At 39.8% G+C, this 24,539-nt stretch overlaps 5 protein-coding genes across 10 annotated transcripts; 1 reads left to right on the top strand and 4 right to left on the bottom strand.

Moving 5' to 3' along the window:
• Positions 1 to 33: 33 nt before the first annotated feature.
• Positions 34 to 1,821, bottom strand: gatd1 (glutamine amidotransferase class 1 domain containing 1). Its single transcript, XM_015964356.3, has 7 exons — positions 1,693 to 1,821; positions 1,474 to 1,550; positions 827 to 932; positions 633 to 740; positions 465 to 556; positions 284 to 377; positions 34 to 200 (listed from the first exon to the last, which is right to left on the bottom strand). The coding sequence occupies exons 1-7, from the start codon at positions 1,739 to 1,741 to the stop codon at positions 85 to 87; spliced, it is 642 nt and encodes a 213-aa protein (XP_015819842.1). The 5' UTR covers positions 1,742 to 1,821; the 3' UTR covers positions 34 to 84.
• Positions 1,794 to 5,654, bottom strand: cd151 (CD151 molecule). 2 transcript variants are annotated; one of them, XM_015964354.2, is made up of 9 exons: positions 5,515 to 5,654; positions 4,625 to 4,709; positions 4,107 to 4,298; positions 3,504 to 3,578; positions 3,179 to 3,199; positions 2,789 to 2,893; positions 2,528 to 2,683; positions 2,355 to 2,441; positions 1,794 to 2,277 (listed from the first exon to the last, which is right to left on the bottom strand). In XM_015964354.2, the coding sequence occupies exons 2-9, from the start codon at positions 4,706 to 4,708 to the stop codon at positions 2,218 to 2,220; spliced, it is 780 nt and encodes a 259-aa protein (XP_015819840.1). In that variant the 5' UTR covers position 4,709; positions 5,515 to 5,654; the 3' UTR covers positions 1,794 to 2,217. The 2 variants fall into 2 exon arrangements, with proteins under 2 accessions (XP_015819840.1, XP_015819841.1); XM_015964355.2 differs by lacking the exon at positions 3,179 to 3,199.
• Positions 5,588 to 17,806, bottom strand: cracr2b (calcium release activated channel regulator 2B). 5 transcript variants are annotated; one of them, XM_015964344.3, is made up of 19 exons: positions 17,735 to 17,806; positions 16,053 to 16,318; positions 15,864 to 15,975; positions 15,624 to 15,771; positions 13,622 to 13,768; positions 13,452 to 13,548; positions 13,279 to 13,374; positions 13,014 to 13,201; positions 12,818 to 12,889; positions 10,335 to 10,389; positions 9,575 to 9,654; positions 9,368 to 9,482; positions 9,142 to 9,268; positions 7,131 to 7,212; positions 6,934 to 7,048; positions 6,530 to 6,637; positions 6,323 to 6,399; positions 5,890 to 5,975; positions 5,588 to 5,729 (listed from the first exon to the last, which is right to left on the bottom strand). In XM_015964344.3, the coding sequence occupies exons 2-19, from the start codon at positions 16,314 to 16,316 to the stop codon at positions 5,713 to 5,715; spliced, it is 1,986 nt and encodes a 661-aa protein (XP_015819830.1). In that variant the 5' UTR covers positions 16,317 to 16,318; positions 17,735 to 17,806; the 3' UTR covers positions 5,588 to 5,712. The 5 variants fall into 5 exon arrangements, 4 of the variants coding, with proteins under 4 accessions (XP_015819830.1, XP_015819828.1, XP_015819829.1 ...); XM_015964342.3 differs by lacking the exon at positions 5,588 to 5,729 and having other exon boundaries at positions 5,786 to 5,975; XM_015964343.3 differs by lacking the exon at positions 5,588 to 5,729 and having other exon boundaries at positions 5,786 to 5,975; positions 6,323 to 6,396.
• Positions 17,807 to 18,070: 264 nt separating this feature from the next.
• Positions 18,071 to 21,192, top strand: tmem138 (transmembrane protein 138). The gene is made up of 5 exons (XM_015964339.3): positions 18,071 to 18,207; positions 18,658 to 19,135; positions 20,148 to 20,319; positions 20,413 to 20,488; positions 20,571 to 21,192. Exons 2-5 carry the CDS (start codon positions 19,008 to 19,010, stop codon positions 20,681 to 20,683), a joined length of 489 nt encoding a protein of 162 aa, XP_015819825.1. The 5' UTR covers positions 18,071 to 18,207; positions 18,658 to 19,007; the 3' UTR covers positions 20,684 to 21,192.
• A 227-nt stretch (positions 21,193 to 21,419) lies between these two features.
• Positions 21,420 to 23,993, bottom strand: tmem258 (transmembrane protein 258). Its single transcript, XM_015964340.3, has 4 exons — positions 23,877 to 23,993; positions 23,496 to 23,605; positions 21,640 to 21,768; positions 21,420 to 21,557 (listed from the first exon to the last, which is right to left on the bottom strand). Exons 1-3 carry the CDS (start codon positions 23,877 to 23,879, stop codon positions 21,642 to 21,644), a joined length of 240 nt encoding a protein of 79 aa, XP_015819826.1. The 5' UTR covers positions 23,880 to 23,993; the 3' UTR covers positions 21,420 to 21,557; positions 21,640 to 21,641.
• Positions 23,994 to 24,539: the final 546 nt, after the last annotated feature.

Below are 24,539 nucleotides of genomic sequence, written 5' to 3'. Positions count from 1 at the left end.
GTGTTGCAGAACATTTCACTGAGCATCTTCCATAGTTTGTTCTGGAGAAATGTTTAATGACATGGGTTTGATCACGGGATACATTTATTTGGCATTACAAAGCAGGATTAGATTATTCACAGCAAGAGATGTCGACTGCATATTCTGCCCAGTTATTAGGTGTCGGTCGATAACTACGTGGACAGCATCTTCTTGACTTGCTGAGAAGCAGAGATAATAAATGTTAGATGATTTGGGCAACAGTTATACATTCTTACGCGTCATGCACTGCAGGTTACCTCACCTGTATAAGATCCGCCGCTGTCTTTAACAAAATCTTCAACAATGAGAGGCAGGTTTGCAAAGTCAGGTGTTCGTACCAGTTCAAACACTGATGGCTTTGGAGAGAAATAGTTATGGAGTTCAGTAACGTATGCAAAAATGTCTAGAGATAATCTTTATGCTTTCTGTGATTTAACACTCACGCCTGTTAAGCTGTAGCCACTAAAAATCCACCTCTGCCCCTCTGTGGCACAGCATAGTGCTGCCACTCCCTGTCCCACAGCACACACTGGCTCTGCACAACAAGAAGGGTAATAAATGTGGTCATTATTCATGTTTTTACAAAACATATAAATGTGTCTTAAACTCACTTTGCTGAGAGATGAACTGTGTGAGAATGCGGTGCAGGGAGCCGCTGTGTGCCAGGTCATTCGGCGCCCCAGGGCAGTCTGGGACAAGCAGAGCCTGATACCTGGCACCTTTAAAAGGTCATCAAGATGTTTTGTTTAGTAAAAAAAATAATTACAGCTAGAGCAACAGATAAAATTAAACTAGTTATTCTCACCATCTATAGACTCAAGTTTGGCTGGTGTTGCGTAGGATTTTACATTGAAGTCTTGCACCCATCGAGCTGTGCTTTCGTCAACTCCAACAAAGTCTATCGTCTTCCCCTGTCATTCAAAAACCAAGCAGAAAAAAATGATGCATTGTGCAATTCTGAAAGTTAATGTGGTGACTTAGATCTATTAAAATAATAGACTCAATCTGCATGACCGTTCCCAGATGTCTGTGGCCTATTTAAAAATAATTTTTAACATTTACTCCTGATTTTAAAATGTTTTAAAAATATATCAAATAAAGCAAAATGACTTGAATCAGGACATTCATCTAAATTCTGTTGACGATAAATAGAAATATTGAGAAACGTTTTCTAAAGAAAACTGCTTTTCAGTAAATGTTGGACTTGAATAAATAAATAAAAGGAAGTTTTTTAAAACTTGTCTGAAAATATATATTTTTAAATAAATTTGATAATTATTTTAAATGGCAGAGATGATGTAAATTTATTATACAGGATATTTGATGAGGACCACAAAATGTGTCCAACATTTATGCATTTGTCCTTTAAATTATGAAAGATGGAAAGTCCTAAATATGTTTCGTGCTGACGTCATAGTTATTTTTTTTTATAATTAAAAACTAATCTCTTACCGCAGGTGTGGCGACTTGTAGGTTAAACGAAGTGCTGCAAAGACTGAAGCATTGAAGAAAAGATTTGGCTGAAACTCCTGTGTAAACGTAAACAAAAATACACATCCGGTAGCATCAAGCTAACATGCTACAGTTTGACCACACAGCTGTCCTAACACAGGCACATTAGAAACAGTCCAACCTAAACAACATATCATTATCAAAGCTACTTAGACTCACCTTGAGAAGAGGCACTCGCTACTATTAAACAAGTTGGTTTCGCCGACATTTCATTAATTTTCTGGTCTTAAAATGAACGAGAAAACACCGCTAGAAGGAGGTCCAGTCAGCTGACAACAACATCCGTTTTAATAATTTCACAATAAAAGTTCATAATTAAAGCAAACATTCATTTATTTTCATTTCGTCATTTTACTATTTTACTGATACTAAACGTACTACTAGTTTTAAAGATTACTCGTAGTAAATACTTTGTAGTTAGATAAAACATCCACAGTATTTTCATGTTATATTTGAGTGAAAATTTCTTTATTATAAAATGAAATAAGTGGAATTTTAAATGAAGAAAAAAACAGTGCTGCCCAGCAGCAATATGGCCTCTATAGTTGTTGAGTGTTGAAGCTTTAGTGTCATAGTTTGGACATAACTTGTACATCACAAATGTGGATAAAAGTTGGGTTTTACAACTTTCAAGCACACATTTCACAATATAGAATGTAATGTGATGTTATTGTTTCCCCAAAATCAGTATGGATCTTTTTTCAGGTTTCGATAAAGGCAGCAAGTAAACATCATCCCCACGAGCTGAAAGAAGATAAAAGATTTTTTGTTAGGTCCTTGTGTGCATTAAAACTAATCTTCATATTATTTTGTATTTTTACCTGCAGAAATGCAATCCCAACACCCACTGCCCCAAGAATATATAACTGACTCTGGATGAAGTCTTCTAATTTTGTGATGCATCCTCCCTGATGTGCGCAGAAAAGGGGACAAAATTAAAACTGTATTGCAACAGAATCCTCAGCAATTCAAAGCAGTAACTATCTTCTCCTACCTCCACCCTGTAGATGTTGGATGGATGGTTCCTGCTGCCACAGAGCTCACTGGGAGTTTTACAGCAGCTATCAGGAACAAGCCGACTATTCTTAGCTTCTTGGATCCACAGACTGTCTGTCCAGTCTGAATAGTTGTGACTCCCACAGCACTTAAACTTGAACAAACCAAAGAATAGGCAATATGAGAAATCTGAGTGTAAAATATTGGTTTAGTCATAACCTCTGACTTGCTTTAGCCCAATAAACAAACATCTCCTCACTTCCTGTTGCAGCTTGTCAACAGCCTGTGTGATGCTCTCCTCTCCTGGCTGTTGGTATTTCTGCTGCATAGTTTCCTTTAGGTTCTGTCTGAGCTCCTCATCAAGCTATGAGACAAGAGAAGCACTTTAGTGTAGGAAGAAAACAAATCAGACACTAACATCTACCCACGTCAATAAAAATAGCCTCTGGTCAAGTTTCCTTCCTCCCCTGTAACATTCCTGTCTACCTGAGCAATGAACTGAAAATATAAAGGTCACGGTTACTCTGATCTCAGCCTCTGGCTCACCAGGGTGGTTCAGTTGCTTGAATCACAAAGTGGATAAAAAAGCAAACCAATGAATATAAAACCGATGCAGAAACAGAAATAGAAACATGTGGTAGGAGATTACCTGGTAGCAGAAAGGGAAACACTGGAGCAAGGACAAAGGGAGGAGAAAAAGAGGTGTGAGAAGAATGGAAGAAGGGATAAATGAAGAACATGCACAGAGAGGCATGCAGAGAAAATCTGCCAACTCTGACGTTGAAGAACGTTAGAAAATAAATGATGGAATGTAAGGAATGGGGTTTGAAATCACAAGACGTTGAATGATTCATATTTAATTTTTAAGTTGCAGTGTTTATATTTAAAAATACCAAAAATATCATGAATTACATTTGATTGAAATAATGTGTTTTTAAATCCGTATGTATAAAACAAGAGACAAGGCTCCTCACCCCTTGGTAGTTAATGTAAGCCAGAACCCCGGCAACGATTTCCAGCAGGAAGACACACAGCAACAAAAACAAATACTGCCAGAAAAAGAAATGAAATTTGATAAAACACAAGTTAAGAAAAACATAGATTCAGTCATCTTTAGCTCAGTGTTTTCATGTATTTTCAGCTAAAACATGAATTAGAGCCTAAAAGTAAAATCAGCACTGAGTGTGTGCATACATGCACACGAAAGACTTCTGTGCCCCCCCCCCTCACACACACACACACACACACACACACACACACACACACACACACACACACACACACACACACACACACACACACACACACACACACACACACACACACACACACACACACACACACACATGGGTCTGAGCAGCCGCATGTGATGCCCTTCATTCCTCAAGCATGAGCCGCACTCTAAATCTAAACTCTTAAAGACACACACCGCACGACTTTATCTGTTATATCTGACTGGCATTCCTGTCATATTGACTGTGTGTGTGTGTGTGTCTGTTTCTGTGTGAATGCTGTTAAACATGTTTCATTGAGGCAGAGCTACAAATACAGCAGCAAGTTTTTTTTTTTTTGCGTACCATGACCAAAAGGCTTCTCATCTCCTTCAAAGTGGCACAGCATCCGATTATCCCAGTCACAATCACGATGACTCCCGCAGATATTAGAATGTAGGCGGAGGCGGAGTAGAAGCTGGAGTTTAATAAACTGATGTAGTCGCTCTTTTCCACCAGAGTCCACACTCCCACTGCCAGCACAGCTCCTCCTGCCAGCTGATAAAACACACCACCATCAGCACAATTCAAACCAGATGCTCACATCACGAATGCACCAGAATATTCTGAGCAGTTGCAACATTACTCCTAAAACATGATCACAAAGTAAACAAGACAACAGTCTTCATAAAAATACTAATATACATATAACTACTGCAACTAAACTCTGACTGTGATTGTTTGTAACACAATCCTTGTCATTTTTATCAGGAAATTAAACAAAACTTGATCTTATGCAAGTTATTATCACATGTTTAACTGTTTATGATTACCTTTTATGTTGTTTTGTATTTAGTAATTTTACCTTTTTTTGTTAAACTTACCCAGAAAAATATGTTGAAGAGGAAAAGTAGATATTTCAGACAAATGATCCCACATGTGTTTGTTTTTCTACCGTGAGTTTCCATTCTGGAAAGCAAAACAATATTTTAACAATCTAAAACAGTTACAGACACAGATATTATGGATAAAGGGTTTTAATTGTGGTAAAGTAAAGAGAGGGAACACACTGAGGTCAAAATCCAGGTCACATCTCCCAACGCTCCTGCTTCTAACAGATTACTTTATCACCATGTAAAGTTACAACCTTACATATGAGCATCGTATCAGATTTAAAAATAGGTTTTTGTGGTTTTGTAATTTCCTCTTTCAGTCTAAATCTGTTTCACATTGGGTGCGAATACGTGTCTTCTTTGCTGTCCTCTTCAACTGCACAGCAGAGTGAAAATCCCAAATGTGTTTTAATTTCAAACTGGAATGAAGCTGATGTAACGGTGTGACGGAAAGCGCTCACAGATGAAATCAAATATGTTGTGGGGAAAACAGACTTAACGACTCGTGTCACGTGTCACCAAGCAGACAGATGTATGTTGCCCATCTCAGTGACAGATCCTTTCACTCTTTAGTGAAACTTTTATATACTTTAGCATGCTTTTAATTTGAAAAATGTACAAATAGGAGAAAATTGGAGGTCTGGGCTTTAAATATTCCTCCTAATAATTTATTTCTTGACTAAATTAAAAAAATTAAACAAAGAGGAAAAGAAGCAGACATTTAACAATAAACATTTAAGTTTAAAACAAATCTTATTTGACTAAATATGCAAATGTTACTGAAAAACAACCTTAATGCTTCTATTGAGAGTTAATAATAACCCTTTGTTTCATTGAAATCACTGCTCTCCCTTTTTTTTATGTGACCAAAGTACTCCCACCTGATCTTGGATGATGGAGCTCAGTTATCAGTAGATCCCGCCGTCTCTCCGCTGCTGTTGTTGAACTGAACAGAGTCAGGCTTTCAGCTGACATTCAGAGCCGAGAGCCTCCCACACAAGCGTCTAAATGTCTGTCCTCTTTTGGTCCAGCTCGCCCCCACCATCATCTACAGAGAACGTGTCTGCCCCCATCTGGCTTCACATTAACACTGGTTCTACCAGCACCAAAACAGTGCAGGAGATGTTTAAAAAGAGCCACAACAAATAGAGAGGAGTTAGTAAAAATATTCCATTTTATTTGAAAGAAATGAACTAAAAAGATGGTTTGGGAGGAACACATCTCTCCAATAATCTAATGTATGCTCGACGCTTTACTTAAAGAGCAACAGTTTCTCTCGGTGGTGTCCTCAGTCAACAAGAAAGCATCTTGGCACTGTTGATCATGCTTGGTGACCAGCATCCTAAAAAATAAAGAAAATACGTTTTATGAATCAGTCTCAGAAATAAATGATAATCTGAAATATTTTAGAAATGAAAGAAAATGATTCAACATCCCAGTTTTTCATTGTTAATTAGTGAAAATGTGACACATTGGTAAATTATTTTCTAAAATAATGAATTGGTCAATCAGGAGCAATTAAGATGATTAATTATTGATTTACGCCAGTTTTCCTGCCAACCATTAGTTGTTCTAGTGCTGTTTTTGTTTTTGATTTTCAATATAAATTTACTCAGACAGTTAAAGTGTTTAATGAAATGCTTTAAGGCCAACACCCGCGCTTTATTAGTGTGACAGAGTCATTCATACCCAGCAAGGTGAAGCATCAACTCTTCTATATTGTCTCCCGTTTTTGCGCTGCACTCATAAAATAAAGCCTGGAACTGCTGTGGACGCCACAAAGACAGAGGAAAGGAACATTTTTCATTCATTTATATTAGAATGTGTTATTTTCCACAGCAGTGGCTTTCTGTGAATCACTTCAGAACGTGGTTTGAATATTCAAATCCACCTCACCCCTGCTAGACTCTGACCCTCTGCTGTGGTCACGTCTCTGCTGTGATTGTCTGCTGAGTCCAGCTTATTTCCAGCCAGCACCAGTATAGTCCCTTCCCTCATCTTCTCCTGGGACACGGACACACACACACACACACACACACACACACACACACACACACACACACACACACACACACACACACACACACACACACACACACACACACACACACACACACACACACACACACACACACACACACACACATTTCCAAACAATTATATCATCCAACTTTAAAATCACATGTAAATGAACACACGGTGCTATCATTTTCATTATAAAACTAGACTGATGTTTCAGATTTTTCTGAAACTTCCTGTCTGTGCATTCAAATGACAGTTTTGCATGTTTACTAGTTTACCCTGACTGAGTCCATCCATCCTCTCACTGCAGTAAAGGAGGCAGCCTGAGTTACGTCATACATGGCAAGGATACCATCAGCTTTTCTGTAGTATTGTTCTGTGATGCTCCGATACCTGACCGAAACAAAACAAGCATCAAAGATTGTTTTAAAAAAATAATCTGGTTAAATTATTGAGCTTAAAGTCAAGTATTGACTTCTCCTGTCCCGCAGTGTCCCATAGCTGCATGGTGACAGTGATGGAGTTCAGAATTACACTCTTCATTTGAAAATCTACTCCTAAAAAGAAAAGGAAAGGAAATACAATAATGTTACTTTTCACTTTGTATCGTACCCCCAATAATGGAAAAAAACAATAAAAGATCCTAAGTTTTAAATCAAAGCTTTGTTGTGGATTTTATTTACATTCATGCAGTGATGGATTATATGCAACCTGATATTGCACAAATATTCACAAATCTTTATACATTTTGACTCAAGTCTTTCCCAGGAATATTTATAACTTTTGCTCAGCAGTTCTGGATTTCCTGGATGCATGAAGGGGGAAAAAATTGTGACAAGGAGTAAAAACTGGCTAATTTCCTCAGATCAAGGAAGGTCAAATTTTCTAATTACTTCTCCAAGTTACAGTATAACTGATCAGATGTGCTTAGGGACATTTAAGAGATATTTAGGCCATTTTTACGTGTGTTTCCCAGTAAAAGTTGTAATCATTATGTTTAGCTTCCTGAATGGCCTCAGTTCAGAGAAATAGCATTTATCACTGTGCCACTGTGTTTCTACTTTATGAATTCAGAGGAATTCTGGGAGAGGGGAAGGTAATGGGGAAAATATGGTGGCTCAGTCCTCTCGGCCACTGTGTTAACATACAAAATCATGTATATCATCATTTCAGGACTTTGCAATGATGTCAGCACCTTGCTAACATTTTGGCAGTGAGTGATGTCATCGATCAGTGCCAAAAGGTGTTCATGGACATTGTTATTCTGTAAGAGAATGGGGAGGACAGTTGTGTGACGGAGGGTTCAGAAGAAGCTATGTAGTGTACGATGACCTGTAGCAGACAACAAAGCAGCCAAAATTGTTGGGGGGGGGGGGGGGGGGGGCAGCAATGATGGAGGGTGTCTCAGACAAAATTTTCAGCGTTGGGTTTAAAAACGACGATTCCACTTCACCAGCAACTCTTCCAATTTTACAAATAAGAGTTGTTTGGTGACATCTGCTGATGTCTGAACTACAAGTCCCACCCAGCGTCTCTACCGGGCCATTCCCGAGTACATACCTCGGTTCAGGTACTCAGCTGGTCCCTGAAATAACTCTGAAATAGTCTTTTTGGGCCGGCCCGTTGAAATGAAGACATGTGGATAACACAAAGGTTTGACTGGACTGTATCTCTGAGGATTGATGATGCTTTCATCTGTTTATCAGTTTGAACCAAATGTTCTTGAACCAGAACTGGTTTATTCAGATAGAGATAGGTTCTAATCACTCTCAGTCCAGTGGAGATGTCCTTCATCTCCCTTTGAACCTTTAGTGAGAGTGGTTCTCGGGAAACTTGGAGCTGTTCTTGACCTGGGGCTAGATGTTCCTTAAAGTGAGCTGTCAGTTCATGGAGAATCTGTCACCCAGGTTAGAAACCGATCCAGAGCAGGGAACGTGAGCCCAGGCATCCCAGTGGGGCTCGGGTCAGAATGTAAACGGGTAATCTGATGCCATTGAAAGTCTTCTGTGCTGACACTGATGATATTTTGACCCTTTTTTCTTTGTAAATGTACCTTTTTTTCTCAAAATAACAAATCATATTTTTTTATTTTATTATTTTTATTCCTATTTTTTAATAACGTTTGAAAATCTGTCATTGAAACAAATTTTTAAAAATACACGTCATGTTGAAGAAGCGTTAGGAACCAGAACATGATCCAGACTCATTTTCTGCAGTTCAATCACAAAAGATAATGCATCTCTAAAATAAAAGGTTTAAGAGCAGAAAATGTGATCACGTTGAACTTTGTTCTGATTTGCTCTATTAAAGACAGCTGCCTGGTTACTGCTGCATGTTAATAAAATTAGATCTACAGCAAAACTTTTAAGTTTTTTGTTGTCTTTAGACTTATTATACAGTAACTTTCAGATTTTTGCATCTGGACTCAAGTGAATGGACTGATGACGATGTCAACACTTGCATTTCAATGACAATTAAAAGCTTACCCACAGTAGAGATCATTTTACTGTGGAAGTGTCCTGTGCAGCAGCGCTGGATGAAGGAGCTCTTACCTACCCCTGAGTTACCCAGAAATACCACCTTAAACACTCGATGAGGTCTAACATATTTGCTCTAAAATTAAGATAAAAAGGACCAAATTTAAAAATTTGCTTTAATATCTCAATGTTGTTAAAGTCTGTAATACTGATCATAAATAATATTTATTCCCACCTGTGTGTTCATCTGATCAACACTTTCATCCGTCCATGATGGGTGGAGTGTCTTGGATGGATCTGTAACCTCTTTCATTTTGGTCTGCTCAAACTCATCAGCAGAACTCGGCTGTCTTTAGAAGTGATGCATGAAAAAATGTGTTATCTTTTGTGCCCAACTGGGTCATTATTGAGAAAAATAAATGTATAAATGAATTGTACAAACCTTTGCTCTGGCTTGTCCTGCAGTAAGTAGCTACCTATGATTGAGCCTTTCTTCTGCAAAGACTTTGACACATCTGGACTCTAAAAGGTTTCGTGGGAAGTGGGAAAAAGAAATGAGCAGCATTAAGGTTTAATCTGGAAATAGTTTTCAGTAGAAGCTGCACTATGGTAGGAAACTAAAGCAGTTTCATTTGTAATTTTTCTTTTCCTCCTTTACACATTAAAAAAGCAGTCCGAGTTCAAATGTAAGGTTTATTCTGCTGCAGAGGAGCTCAGCATTGAAATGATCATGTACACTTATTTGTTTAAGCCTTCCAAGATGAAAAAAAAAGACAAGAATGCATGTTGGTAAATACGTATTTTCTAAGTAACATGGTGCAAAATCATGAGTGTACATATTTACAGAGAACATCTTTAGCAAAAATAGCTTATTTATTTTCTTCATTGAAAATAGATCCATGGAAATCCTGCATGGTCCAGTCCAGTTCACCTGACCTGTCTAAATTATTTTCTTTAAACTGAAACAGTACACAATAAATGTCTGTTCAGCACAATTCCAGAGAAATAGAAAAACCACACAGCAAGTTTGCAAATAATTAACCAAATAATGGCAGCTGCCCACATTAATATTTGTCCAGAGGGAGGATGGAGGATAGCAGAGTTCACGTTGGGTAGACCTGCTGTGTCCAGGAGCTACAGGGATCTTCACTGAAGTAAAAATGCAACGGCGAAGGAGAAAGGACAGAGCATCTGTGACTAACCCTCTTTGGAGTTTGCTGAGCATCTCTTTCATCTCGCAGCCTCCTGTTCATATCCCTGTAGCAAAAAGAAACGTTTATTTACAAAAAACATTCTCAGTGAGGCTCACCTTTACAATTTTATGGAGAGAAATGAGAGTCAGAATTGAGTGAAATTACACCAAACGACCAAAAACACGTTTTCCTCTTTCAGGAATTATGTAAGACTTTTTAGAAATCTGCAAAAGTGATGTGCTGTGATACAATGTAGGCAATGCGTCTCGTTTTATTTTAATTTTTTTTTCTAAGCCCGCCCCGTCGAGCTCCATGCATTATGAACTGAGCACTGGTCAGCACTAACCAATAGCTGTAGACTACCGCTAACGTGCAGACATCAGTCACAGAGCGTGTGATTTAAGGACAGAACCCAGCTGCTGCAGAGTTGACGACCTTTTTCGTGGACAAATAAGTATTTAAAATTTAAATATATGAACACACAACATACTGTGGGAGCATAATAATTGTAAAACAATGTGTTTTAGCTCTGTGTTGTTGGCTAGAGAAGCGCGTTCATGAACAAGAAGTGTTGCTTTCGGCCGTAGGGAAGTGGAAACCACGGATTAGTGCGATACATTTTTCAGCCACTAGATGGTGCAGTGAAATAACAATATACTGTTATCTCCTCTAATTTTAAGTGTTTGAATTTATGTAGAACTGCATAAAGACTTTAATTTTTTTAAGAAATGTAGAATATATGTACCAAGGTGGATAAGCGAGGGCCCGGGCGGGATTCGATTCCCAGACTCCCGGGTGAAAGTCATACGCTCTAACCAGTCAGCCAAAGGGACATCCCTTTGGCCAACTAGCCAGGGCGCATGATCTATCAGGACACTGTGACAGGACACTCACACTGCCACATATATATAAATACATTAAATATTTAAGTTCATACCAATATTATCAGGTTTGTAATATTCAGTAAATTCTCAAAAGACGAAGCCATGCATGTGCACTAAAACGAACGTGCTGTCAGCTGTGTTTTTTGGTGATTGGCCTTGCGGCAAAATACATCTTGGTATTTCTCTCAGTAAACGCTAAACTGGTCAACAAAGCAGAAAAAGTTCAAAGCAAAGCTGGTTCTGAATTATGTTTTTCCGCCAGAAGAGGACACCAATGAAATCATACAAGGTAAACATATAAATGAAATTTGAGTCATCATCATAATCCAACTGAGCTAATACAGGTACCAAAATTATATCTGTCTCTAAAGTAAAAAACATTTTTAAAAAGTACAAGTGTAGTCCTTGTAGGTTCAAATGAAGACATTTTGGTCCTCACCTGAGCTTTGTCAGCTCTAACTGGAATGTGCAACGTTTTAAGAGAACTAACATCACATGTAAAACATCTCTTCTCTCCACGTGAGTGTTACTCTGGTCCACTCGTCATGTGCTTCGGTCAGACGCAGGAAGGTGCAAATTAGACCGAAACCGTCGGGGGATTGGGTTCTGGGCTGTATTGTAGGGGCTGGAAAGGTGAAACATGATGCCTGCTTCTCTGTTTAATATCCGTCTTTCTAGTTTGACATGGATGGCGCCCTTTAGTCCTCGCTCAAACCGTCTATCGTCTCTGTCCAACTACCATCCTGGTGTCTCTTGTCCTTGAGTTGTATGGACTGCTTGATCTGGACCTGAGTAGGTGGTTCTCCTGTGTTGTGCCTTGCTCTTGTGTAACTGTTGTTTTGTTTTTCTACAAGAGACAATCCTCACCATACTGGATTGCATATATAACACCACTAAGCTTCTGTTTGGGCGTCTTGTCCTTTGGATGAACCCGTTTCTGTCTGAGAGTGTTATTAGAATTATCGTTCAGCAGGATGTTATTTTTAGAGAACGTTCTGCTCGGATGCTCAGAGACTCCTGCCACGTGTGGGATGACAACACTCCTGCACCTGCTGTCTTTGTCATGGTTTCCTGTGGCGGAGGCTTCTCCAGATGTCTTTGTTGGTTTAGCAAAAAAAAAAAAAAAACTGTTTGGTATCTGCTGATGTGGAGTGCTTCCTTGAATGTTTCTGCTGCTTTTCTTTCTCTTCCATCTTTGTGGGATTCTCAGCCCGATGGTGGAAAGTTCTGATTGACAAAGCTCCTCAGATGATCGAGAACTGTGGCAACAAACCAGACCACAGACTGTGGAAGATGAGATTCTCCAAAGACGCTGGCGATGCACGCCGTTAACGAGCATCACGGGGGAAGAATGAGGGGACAGCGTAAAAACGCATGGCAATGTAACCTGGACATGGAGATGAAGAGGATGGACTACATATGGCGCCAGACAGAGAAGCTGCCCCAGGACCGGTATAGCTAGAGTACGTTTACGTTCCAGGAGGATCTACAGGCTTAGATCCTCAGATGATAAGCTGAATGTCTTCAAGAAACTAAAGACGTCTAATATTTTGCAGGATTGCCCTGACCTGAATGACTGAGAACCTTCACCAGCATGCTTAAACATACCTTAATATCTCCAGTTGCCTTAGGAGACTTTCCTTCTCTTTCTTGATATTCCTTGAAACTTTCATCACATTCCTACAGTAAACCAAAGAGGAAAGACAATGTTAACACATGAGTAATCTCCTCTGGGTAAGGTTTCTAGGATATAGATAATAAACAAAACCCTCACGCACGGTCCCAAACCGTTGTTCCCTCCTACCTCTGTCGGTCCTTCTGTTCCTGAGCAGCACTCGTCTGCAGCACACTGAGTTGATGCAGAGCAGACTTCAGCTGCTCTCTGCTGCCCTCCACCTGCTCCTGTAACTGGATGTTGAGCTTCTGCAGCTGCTGGTTCTGCTCCTTGATGCTCAGCTGCTCACTGCTCAGCTGTCTGATTTTGATCTCAAGCTGAAACCAGAGTTAGACCTCACTGACACAAAACACTTCTCAGGAACAGCTTCACACACACACACCCGGACGCTCACCTCTTTCTGTTTGCTCAGCGAACTCTCCAAGTCCTGCTCCCGCATCCTCAGCTCCTCAGTAAGTCGTTGGCCTCTCTGCTTTTCTCTAAAACTGTCCTTGATGGGAAAACAAATTCAATATTGTACTGATCCCTTTGTCTGAGAGGAACAGCGATGATCTATCTGGTGTCTACCTGTTCCTGGGCCTGCCATTTCTCCCTCTCCTCTCTGATCTGGTTTTCCATTTCATCATATATGGAGCGGATCATCTGGTCATGTTCGCTCTCCCGTCTAAAACAGAACATCAATTTAAATGGTGTACACAGTTCACACATCATCATATAAGTAAGGAGATTTAGCTGACCTGCGAAGAGCTTGCTCCAGATTGTCCCTTTCTCTGATGGTGTCCTGTAGATGGGACACAGCATGGACCAGGACATACTCCAGGGACGTCAGGAGCTCTGGTCTGCCTCTCTGGAGCTCACACCACAGAGAGCAAAGCTCCTGCTGACTGTCTCACAATAGAAAACCAAACATATTATACCAGTTTATTTAGAAATTGCACGGCACCTAACCAAAGTGTTGCACAAAACGAGTCAAAGGCTCAGACACGACAACAGGAACATGGTGTAGAAACTAAGGAATTAGCTAAAACGCATAAAAAGCAGAGCATAAATATACAAGTTAAAGATAGCAGTCAAAGAGAACAAGTAAAAGCACTATGTAAGGAAATTAAAGAGAAAGAACTGTTAAAACCAGCTAAAAACGACACTAATAAAACCAAAAGGGCTAAGAAATATTGCAAAGTCCAACTAACAGAGTAACTGATTCATAATAATCTAATCGAGAAAAGGAATAATAGTGCTAGGATGTGCTGACTGGAGAGACGAGGCCCCTGTCATTTCTGCAATTTTTGCTGAAAACAGCTTAATATGAACCTCGAGCCCTCAGCAGATAAGATTTTCTGACATACTGGAATGACAAAGTTAAGAAATACAATACAAGGAGAAAACCTTGAGTCATCTGCTTCAAAGTGGGCTTGATCAATACTTTGCTAGGCTTTCTGAAGATGTTCCAATGTTTTCTCTGGACTTTGATGGTTTACTTCCTTTCATTTTCTTCTTCTCTTTTGTTTGCTAAGTCACTTAACCCTCCCACTGTCCTAATGGGTGACCCCGCGAGGAAAGTTGACCATTTAGCAGGGTTGATGGTTTATCACTTGGGTCCACGTGGCAGGGGCGAGGAGTGAGCACCACCTCACCCCTGCCACGTGGACCTCAAGGGATAAACCATCAACCCTGCTCAATGGTCAACTTTCCTCGTGGGGTCACACCCATGAAGACAGTGGGAGGATTAAAGGGGCCATATCACGGAAAATCCACTTTTTGGAGCTTTTTTAGCATGTTCTCAAGAAAATAATCTGCAGATCCATTTTTGGCTGCATTTATGCATTTTCCTGTTTCAGCTGCAAACTTAGAATTTTATTTTGAAATTCCAGAAATGACCTAATGTATAACTTATATGTCACTCCATCTTCCTGCTCCCAACATCAGGCCCTGTTCATCCCCCGAAAGCTAGTCTCTGGTCTGAAACTTGTCCCCCATGGCCAGCTAAGGATGTGTGGCTTAGGTGACAAGTGTCATGTAACAAACTTGGTAGCCTAGTGGTAAATGCATTGGGCTGGACACCTTAACCACTGGACTACCAACGCCAATACTGTAACCAACTGGACAAAGACACTGTTTTAGACACATTTTGTTGGAGCGAGCTTGGACGGAGTTTCACTGAAACAAAGCGTTTTATTTCGGGTGTAAATTCAGGCTGACAAAATAACTTGTATTTAAGATAAATAATAATAAAAATAATAATAATGCATTGAACTTATATAGCACTTTTCAAGACCCCCAAAGACGCTTTCACACACGCTCACATTCACACACTGCTAGTGATGGTAAGCTACTTGTAGCCACAGCCGCCCTGGGGAGGTCTGACAGAGGCGAGGCTGCCATTTGGCGCCGTCGGCCCCTCTGACCACCACTAACACAGGCAAGTTGGGTGAAGTGTCTTGCCCAAGGACACAACAGCAGGATACCCCTGGCGGGAGCTGGAATCGAACCCATGACCATGAGGCAACCGGCTCTACCACCTGAGCTACTACTGCCCCAATGACACCTCAGTAGTGCATGATCTGGAACATTTAACTCAATCCGAGGTCCAAAACCTCAATTATCCTACTCACTGGCACTCCTTTGTGTACACACACGTTAGAAGTCTGCACAAGACTCAACACAACAGAAAGGTGGGAACTCATGAGTATTTATGCGACTCTGCGTGTGAGCTAGAAGCACACCATTAAAACACCTTACTCTTTGAAAAGTTTGTCTGCTCCAAGCTCCATCAGAACATTGATCAACCTAACAGCAGTAGGGTCCTGGAACCCCTCCAGTTCCCCTCCATCCTCCTCCACTTCTTCTGGAACCAGCTCAACCGTCTCCTCCAACCCCATCAGCCCACCTGCACCACACAGAGGACAGCACAGAAACCAGAGGACATGTAAATAAAGAACAGAAGATTGTCATCGTTGTTGTTTATTACTATAAACACACCAAGTCCTGTGTTGAACTCTAGGGGAGTGAGGAAGCCATTGTTCTCTCGGTCCAGACTTTCAAACACGGTTTCCAGCTGTTCGGGCGACAGTGGCAGCTCACCATCTAGTCTCTGACCAGAACACAGAAAAGATCAAGTTCAGCACTGTGAAAATTAGCATGCATGTTGCTAACAGAATAGATGCACACCTGCATATCCCGCTTTGTGATGAACCCTTTTCTCTCTTTGTCGCACAGAAGAAAGAGCTCTTTGGCTTTGCCCATGGTCTCAGCCTGTGGGCTTAACGGGACTGCCTCTCTGGGGCGCGGTGAAGCCACCGGACTACGTCTCTGACCCATCCTGGGACTTCCGCTGGGCAGGGCGGGCAGGCTCCGCAGCCTGGGGCTCACTGGTACTGCTTCACCGCTGCCTTGACCCACCAGCACTTCTCCATCATTCAACCACTGAGACATTCCTGTGCAAAAACATGAAATGTTTGATTTATTGTATTTAAAACACAGTCCACTGTCATGAATGCAGTGACGTTTCTTATCACTAGTCTTAAATGCCAGAGTACGTGTGATGAGAAGCCAACTGTAGAGCAACTCCTTTGCCAAACATGAGCTGCAGAACAAACTGAGACACTGCACATGTACTTATTCCAGCTCCAGGTATCTAGTATGAACAGGTCTTTAATTCTTAGATACTACTGATGTGAGGCGTGTCAGAATAGTCACCTTCAAAGATCACATTTTGCAGCCTTCACTGTTTATACAGATTAAGAATAATTAATCATTGAAAGTGCACCAGGATGTGCAAAAGATAAAAACCGGATGGTGTCATATGAGAAGTATTATGTGTCCCTTAAGGGGAGGGCTTATTGCTCTTGGACAGGAGATGCAAATTAAACATTTGCAGTTGTTTGCATCCTCTGGGCTGCAACAATCACAAAACAGATTTTAGCTTTAAGAGAAAACTCCTATCAACGTATCTAAATTAGCATTTTGATTTATGTGACAGGTAAACGCGTCAGAGGGGAGGTCTAACCCGAGAGGTCAATTTTAAATTGTTAAGATAATGGCAAAAGATATATTTATTATGAATCTAATAGGAAAACAATGTGTTATTGAATCTTCACATGCTCCAAAAATAGAAGTCCAGCTGAGAACAACATGAAACATTCCCAGGCCTTCCTCTCCTAACTCCTGCTATCTCTAAAGACATAAACTATATATAAAAAAAAAAAAAAAAAAAACACTGGCTGATAATGGTAGTAAATTACCTAGCTGATGATCTGGGATGCCGTCAAATTTTTAAAACACGGGGTGATATACTACAATGTCAGATAAGACTTATGTACACAATGGGTGTTAAGGATTTTGAGTGTCAGCTCCCAATAAGCCAACAGTCAAAGGTCAAATAAACTCCAATTTACACAGGATATTAAGCAATGTCAGTGTGGAGCATTCAGGGAAAGTGTTAAAGTCACCTACATGCAGCAGGTTAAATAAAAAGTCAGTTAACCATTAAAGAGTCAACAGGTTCTGAATCACTACTTTTAACATATGTTACTCAGAAAAATTGTGACACTTCTGTTAAAACTTCAACATGGCTGGAACGTGAATATGTGCGAATTGTAATTATAGGTGTAGATTATTTTAAAGGCAAACTGGACCTTTTTATCACATTAAAAACAACGTGCACTTTAAAGAGTAGTGGTCAAACAGAGCAAACCAAAAAACAGCAGCATTACATTTTAATTCAAACAAAAGTCCCTCACAAAGGGCAATTTAGGTACTGGTCCGGTATCTAAACGGGGGTAAAAGTGTATTTCTGAGTTAACTTATCTGAATTCCAGCGGAGAGAAGTTTGGGAGAGTTTGATCACTCACCAGTCGCGCACCGACAGCAGTCTTGTACCTTTGATCAGCCTCCTCTCATTTAGTTTCGCTAATACTTCTTTCTACCCATAGGGGGCAAGCGAGGGAGTTTCATTTTTACCGTAATACTTACTGTATCGTGGAAACAGATTTGAAGGATTATCATTTAACGGGCTTTAATTCACTTGTTTTAATAATATTAATTAAATAAATACTATAATAAGCAAAACTAAAATAAAATACACGTAAACTGTATCTATTTTGGCTGTGTTTGAAGTGAAGTCAGAGAAATTGTGAATTTGTCATTACGGTAAAAGTAGCGTTACCATGGAACTACGAAAATGCACGCTTTAGCGCTAAAAATGGCGATGGGCGCTGTAAGGGCTGTAAACAGCTAGCGTTTAGACCGACGTAAACGTAGAAATATTTCAGAAAAAGTTATTTGTGCCTCGGGGGAATTAATTTCCTTTCTGCGTTGTTTTCTGGTGAGTATGACTCGATTTCCCAAGCTTTTGTAAACAATAGTGAGATGTAGCAAGGAGAGTGTTTAGCTTGAATTCAGTACTAAATGTCGAGACAAGCCATTTAAAAGCTCATTATCTGATTTGAAGATGATCGCTAGACTCACACTGAATAACGTGAGATATTTAGAGATGAACAGAAGATGAGACAAAAACAAAACAAGAGATTGTTGTGCCCGTTAGGTCAACTCTATAATCCCAGCATTGACCTGTACATGGCTGCATGTGTAACAGCACGAATACGTTGACCTGACATGGATGGGTTTACTTCTTTAGCTGTCTGAGGCGGAGGATAAATTACATGAACTCCCCGTAACACTGGAGATGGCTACAGAGCTGAGAGATTATGTGCTGCCTCGGAGGTGAACGTTTTAGCTGCGCGTTTGTTCTACATCTTCTGTTTTCTTCTCGCAGGCGACGCTGTCAAGGAGATTTTTACCATCAAGGATGTCAGAATGCAGCGCACACGCACTGTTCTTGTGATCTATTGGACAAACCTCAGTCATCATAAATATTTTTCATCGTGGACAAACAAAAATGATGTTTCTTGACAGGAAAAACCAAAAACTGGAATTCAAGCAGCTTTAAAACCAAATTATGGAAACAACCACCATCAGTGTGCAGTATGTGGATGGATCATTTGTGACTTTCCCCGTGGACTGCCTTTTACACTGAAGAATGTAGGTAGATGAAGGTGACCTAACAGATCTGTGTCACTACCAACCTGTAGTGGTAAGGGAGGACCGAGGAGACTCTCCCTGAAGATGCTCCAAACTGGAAACTACTCCCTGGTGCTGCTGATCCAACTGGTTCTGTTGGCCTATGATCTCTTTGTCAACTCCTTCAGTGAACTTTTAAGGGGGGAAGCTGTCATCCAGCTCGTGCTTTTTATGTGAGTCGCAGAGCAAAATGCTTTGATATAGAACTAATTTCACGTGAAAATACTGAACACATTCTAGACATGTTTTACCTCAGTAATGTTTTTTAAACCTTTTCATGAAAATAATTTCAAAAACACACACTAGGCATGATTAATTGATATCTGAAAGACAAATTTATTATGTCATGCTGTTTCAGAATTATTCTATTGAGCATTTTTCCATCGATTTGATTTTAGGTTGTTTTAGAAATTTCCAGTAATCATTCCATACCACTGACTCAGGCTTACAAAATTATGTCATTTAAACGAAAATTTGGAAGATTTACACTCTGTATTTGTCCCAGCTAGGGTGTACTTTGCTAAAAGTGTTTGGCATATTAGACTCAAACTCTACAAATTTGATGATTTATTTGATTTTGGATGTTTAAGAAAGCAAGCAGTCTCTTCATACATGAAAACGGTTTAAATCTTAAGAATTAGTTAAAAACTGAAATGCATACAGATTTTTAAGATACCAGAAAACTACATTAGCTTATCAACACAAATTTTGCACAAGATTAAGGGCGGTTATATTTTAAACTATAGAAAGGTCCTGCAAGGTATCTCTAACTGAAACAACCTTTTATTAAACCCTTTTGTGGTTTTAATCTGTTTATATTTTCCTGATCTTTGAATTACACCATGTCACTTGGACGACAGCAGCAGAGGGGTTAAATCCCGCCCTGTAATTGGAGGGTTGGAGGTCAGAGCCCTGTCTGTTGCAGCCATTGTGTGGTGGTGGTTGGAGGGACCGGTGGTGCCTGTGTTCAGCAGCATCACCTGTCAGTGTGCCGCAGGGAAGCTGTGGCTACAATGTAGTTCATCACCAGTGTGTGAATGACTGATGTGAAGCGCCTTGGGTGGGTTGTAGAACCGTAGAAAGCACTATATTAAGTACAGCCCATTTACCAAATTGCCCCAGAAATTATTTCTAACTCAAATATACATTTGTCTAACAAATAACCTCTTCTGAAACCATTTGCAGCATCCAAGACATCGCCGTCTTGTTCAGCATCATCATCATCCTCCTGATGATGTTCAACACCTACGTGTTCCAGGTCGGCCTCGTATCTTTGCTGCTGGAGAGATTCAGGGCTCTGCTCATGTTCTCCACTCTATACCTGACTCTAAGCATCTGTCTCCATTGCTGGGTGATGGTACGCTCTAACAGCTGTTTGCAAACGCAAACCCTTAAATTATCCATGTCGCATTTTTTTAAATCTTTGACGTTTATTCTGTGTTCGTCATAGAATCTGAGATGGCTCGAGTCAAACCGTTTTGTTTGGACCGATGGCCTCCTAGTTCTCTTCGTTTTCCAGAGAACAGGTAAATCACTACAAATAAGTGGATTAGTTCAATTTTACATCATAAATAAGCCCACCATAGTACTAACTACCTCTGTCTACAGCGGCGGTGCTGTACTACTACTTATACAAGCGCACAGCAGAGTTCATGGGAGACCCGAGGCTGTACGAGGACTCTCTTTGGCTACGTGATGCGTTTGCAAGAGCTCGTCAGTGATGAAGGGACGGTTTAAAGAAACAAGGAAAAGAATGGACCAGACCGCTTCATCAGCTACTCATTTATTCACATTTTACTCTGAGGTGAAGTCTTAAAAGGTTTTGTTTACTGGTTTCTCATAGACAAACAGATGGCTTGTTAAATGGTTTAAACTGGCAGGGAAGCCAAGGATGTAGTATTGTTTAATCAGGATTGAGTCTGGTAATCTCTGAGGCCTTTTAAAACAATTGGGAACTGCAGACCTAAAACTGAAGAATCTTAAAGGGTTTAGAAGAACATTTATATGAGGATGTACCCTGCCTTGGTGTGTAATCTTTTTTTCTGCTCTGAACTCAGTAGTCCAATTTGAAAGTTTTATTTTTCTCCAAGAAAGACGAGTTTGGTTAATCTGCCTTATGAAAACGTTAGCATGTGTTTACATGCTAAATCTCATTTTTACAAGCCAATTTTTCACATTTCAGTTAGATTTTGGATGTTGTTCAATGTTTTTATTAAATAATCTTATCTAATCACTGTGTAATCCTTCGTCACTGGGATAGTCTGTATTATCCTGAGCCAAGGTGAGACAGGTGGCTCTATTTTTAACACAAAGATTAATCAGGGATTGAGGTTTCAGGCGCTACTAGTCAAACACGCTACAAATAGCCCAGTGACAAAACAACAGTCTATTCTCAGTTAAGATGAAGCCGACTTCAGTCCTGGAACAAACATTAGGGTTAAAGAAAGACACCAGAAGTTGTACAAATCCCCTTTACTTGTGACATAATCAATATTCAGAGTCCATATTGTCAGTGCCATCCAATTATATCCAAAATCCTGTGTGTCATCAGTGATGTCCTGTACTGTTGGAATGGTTGTATTGTAAGTGCGTAACCTGAAACAGCAAAGTGGAAAACAGACCAGCTTTAGTATCGTGACATGTTGCAGAGCTGCGTAAGGCAGGCTGTTCAACGTACCCTCATACGTAGATCCCCACCCACAGCAACAGGAACAGCACACCGAAGCCCATGAAAAGTGAAGCCACAAGGGAGATCAGCAGCTCCTTATAGACATCCCTTGTGTATTTTGTTGACGTCACTTCATAACTGATATAAAGTTGAGGCACACACAAGACAAAGGGTACAAGACCAAAACTTCTGTCTCATTCAAATCTACTGTCACTTAGATTCATATTAATTGATTTACTGAGTGCTTCAGACTTAAAACATGTGCTAGAAATATTTTATAGCAATACAATTTTAGCCCTCTTTCAATAGAAAACTTAAGCAGTACTATTCCCTTAGGCGTTCAAATAATGCATCATTGTACAAAAGAAAACCAGGCTGTAAATGTTCAGATTAATATTTTAAGACTATTTTATTAAAACCCTTACAGGAAACATCATTTTATCCTTGGTTTGTTTAGTCTTAAAAGTTTTATATGTCAAAACTGAAGTAAAGAGACATAAATTTATATTTCCACCAAAGCAGAAATTTTATTTTTTCCAGTTCATAATGAACCAGATATTCTGTTATTTATTTAATCTTTATCTAACCAAGTAGCCATTGCGATTAAAAACCTCTTTTTTTAAAGGGACACCTGGTCAAGATGGGCGGCAGCAAGCATCCCACAAAGTTACAGAAAAAGTGTTAAAACACAAAACACAGTATACATAGTTAAAAAATCAACTAAAAGTCAGAAGCAATCTAAATGAAAGTTACATGTCACGGAGCTGGCATCAAGATTTCTTAGTTTGTATTTAAAAACAACGAAATTAACTCATTTTCCAGTGGGCCTGCAGCTCATTCCAAGCTGACGGTGCTAAGTGGACAAAAGCTCTTTTGCCAAGTTGGGATAGAAAGCAACAAGGAATCTTGCAGACGAAGGGAATAGTGACCAGCAATTTTCATTTTAAAAAGGGAACATATGTAGGAGGGCAGCAGTCCAAGTCGAGTATTGCCTTATATATAAATCTGTATAAGTGAGCCTTCCTCCTGCTGGTCAAAACAGGCCATCCTACCAGAGAATATAACTCACAGTGATGAGTCAGAAATTTGCAGTTAGTAATGAACCTAAGAGCAGCACGGCACACGGAGTTATGCGATCAAAGACATTTAGCAGAAGCATTCATATATAAAATATCTCCATAATCAAGCACAGGAACAATGTTGCAGCAACAAGTCGTTTCTTACTTTTCTAAACCGCTTATTTAGAAAATAAAAACGCAGTTACAACTTCAGCTTCTTCACAAGATTCTCTACATGAGAATTCAAGGTGAGTGAATCATCAATCAAGAAACCCAGATATTTGTAAATCTGAACCAATGTCATTTCTTTACCCTCAAGAGTAGTAACTGAATGTATTGCTTAGGCCCACATCCACATGTATGAAATCTTTATTAGGACATAGTGCTTTCCTAAAATTTGTTTATTAGACACTTTTATTCAAAGCAACTTTCAAGTACCTAACCAACATGAATGCGTGTATGGTACCTGTGGGAGGAAACGGAAGAAATCCCAAACACATCCATGCATGGACACAATATTCAAACCCCACGAAGAAAGGCCACAGGCGGGACTTGAGCCTGCAACCTTCTCTCTGGAAGGCAATGCATACAACTGCTTCACCATGCAGCCCTGAAGGCTCTTTGTTAATCTTTTAAACAGTTTGGGATGCACACAAAAGTGCAATAATGATGTTATGAGAAATGACAGCTGCCATAGACCCTCATCAACATCAGATTGTGGCGTTTGTCAGATGATACCGCAAGTGTACACGGTCATACAGCAGTAGCTCACCATTCTCTAATTTTCAAATACCAGTGAAAGGATACACGAAAAACCAGGCGGTGAAGAACATGCCAATGGCCAGCAGCACCACGGTGAGGTGGGGGAACACTGCTGGGTTCACCGGGCTGGTGTATCTGGTCATGGCCTCGAGTTCCTGCAGTTACAGAAAACAGAAGATACAATGAGAACACACGGAGTTTATTGATTTTTCAGAAAAGTGTGGAGTTTAGTTAGATCTGCAACTAATTTTGTTTAGTAAATGCAGCCAGTCACTAAACGAGTTCACAAAGAACTAACGTATGTTAGCATACTCTCACACAGAAAACGAGTCAATTTCGAAACGTAATTTGACACGAACAGTTAAATCCGCCAAATATACAAATGATGACGTTATATAAACAATGTAAGCGTAAGTAATTCGTTACCATCTTCTGAAGACGCCAAAGTCCAACAGCACAGCTAACGTCCAAAATGAAAAGGCCACGTACTGGTAACTTTTTCCTGGTTTTTTTCTTGACGCACAACTGACGTCGAGAGGGTGGGTTTTCGTGTTCCCTCCGTTTAGTCTTTCAGGCTAAAGTGCCTTCAATTAACGCTCTCATTCGTCTCACTTATGTGCTAGTATTAAACCATATACTGTACATACGTTTACAGATGCGTTTCTTCTACATTCTTTGTGTCAATTTGTATTAAACTTCATGTTATTCACGCACGGATGAGTCGAAAATCAGGGTTATAATCAGGAGTTACCTCCTTATTTCCAGTCTTTGACTGCCATCTAGTGGACAGAATGAAGTGTATTTTCTTTCATCAAAAAATAGACAAATTCACTGTGCAATGACAACCAATTTTTAATTCATGCAATTAAAGTATTACAGAAAAAAAGGACAGAAAGTTTGAAAATGCATCAATAAATTGGCTTATGAGTGATAATATTACTGAAGCCTGAGTTTTAAGTATTTATTGTCTCTAAATTGAAATAAAATTGCAAATGTGCATCTAGATATTCTCTTGCGCTTATCAGTTATTTCTTGACTCCAAAAGCTAAAAGTTAATATATTATTGATAAAAAAAGTCAATAGAAATAA

Source organism: Nothobranchius furzeri, chromosome 4 (assembly GCF_043380555.1).
Source record: "Nothobranchius furzeri strain GRZ-AD chromosome 4, NfurGRZ-RIMD1, whole genome shotgun sequence".
Classification (NCBI taxonomy): Eukaryota; Metazoa; Chordata; class Actinopteri; order Cyprinodontiformes; family Nothobranchiidae; genus Nothobranchius; species Nothobranchius furzeri.
Note: the sequence above shows the minus strand (reverse complement) of the source record. Positions and strands in the feature narration are given on the sequence as shown.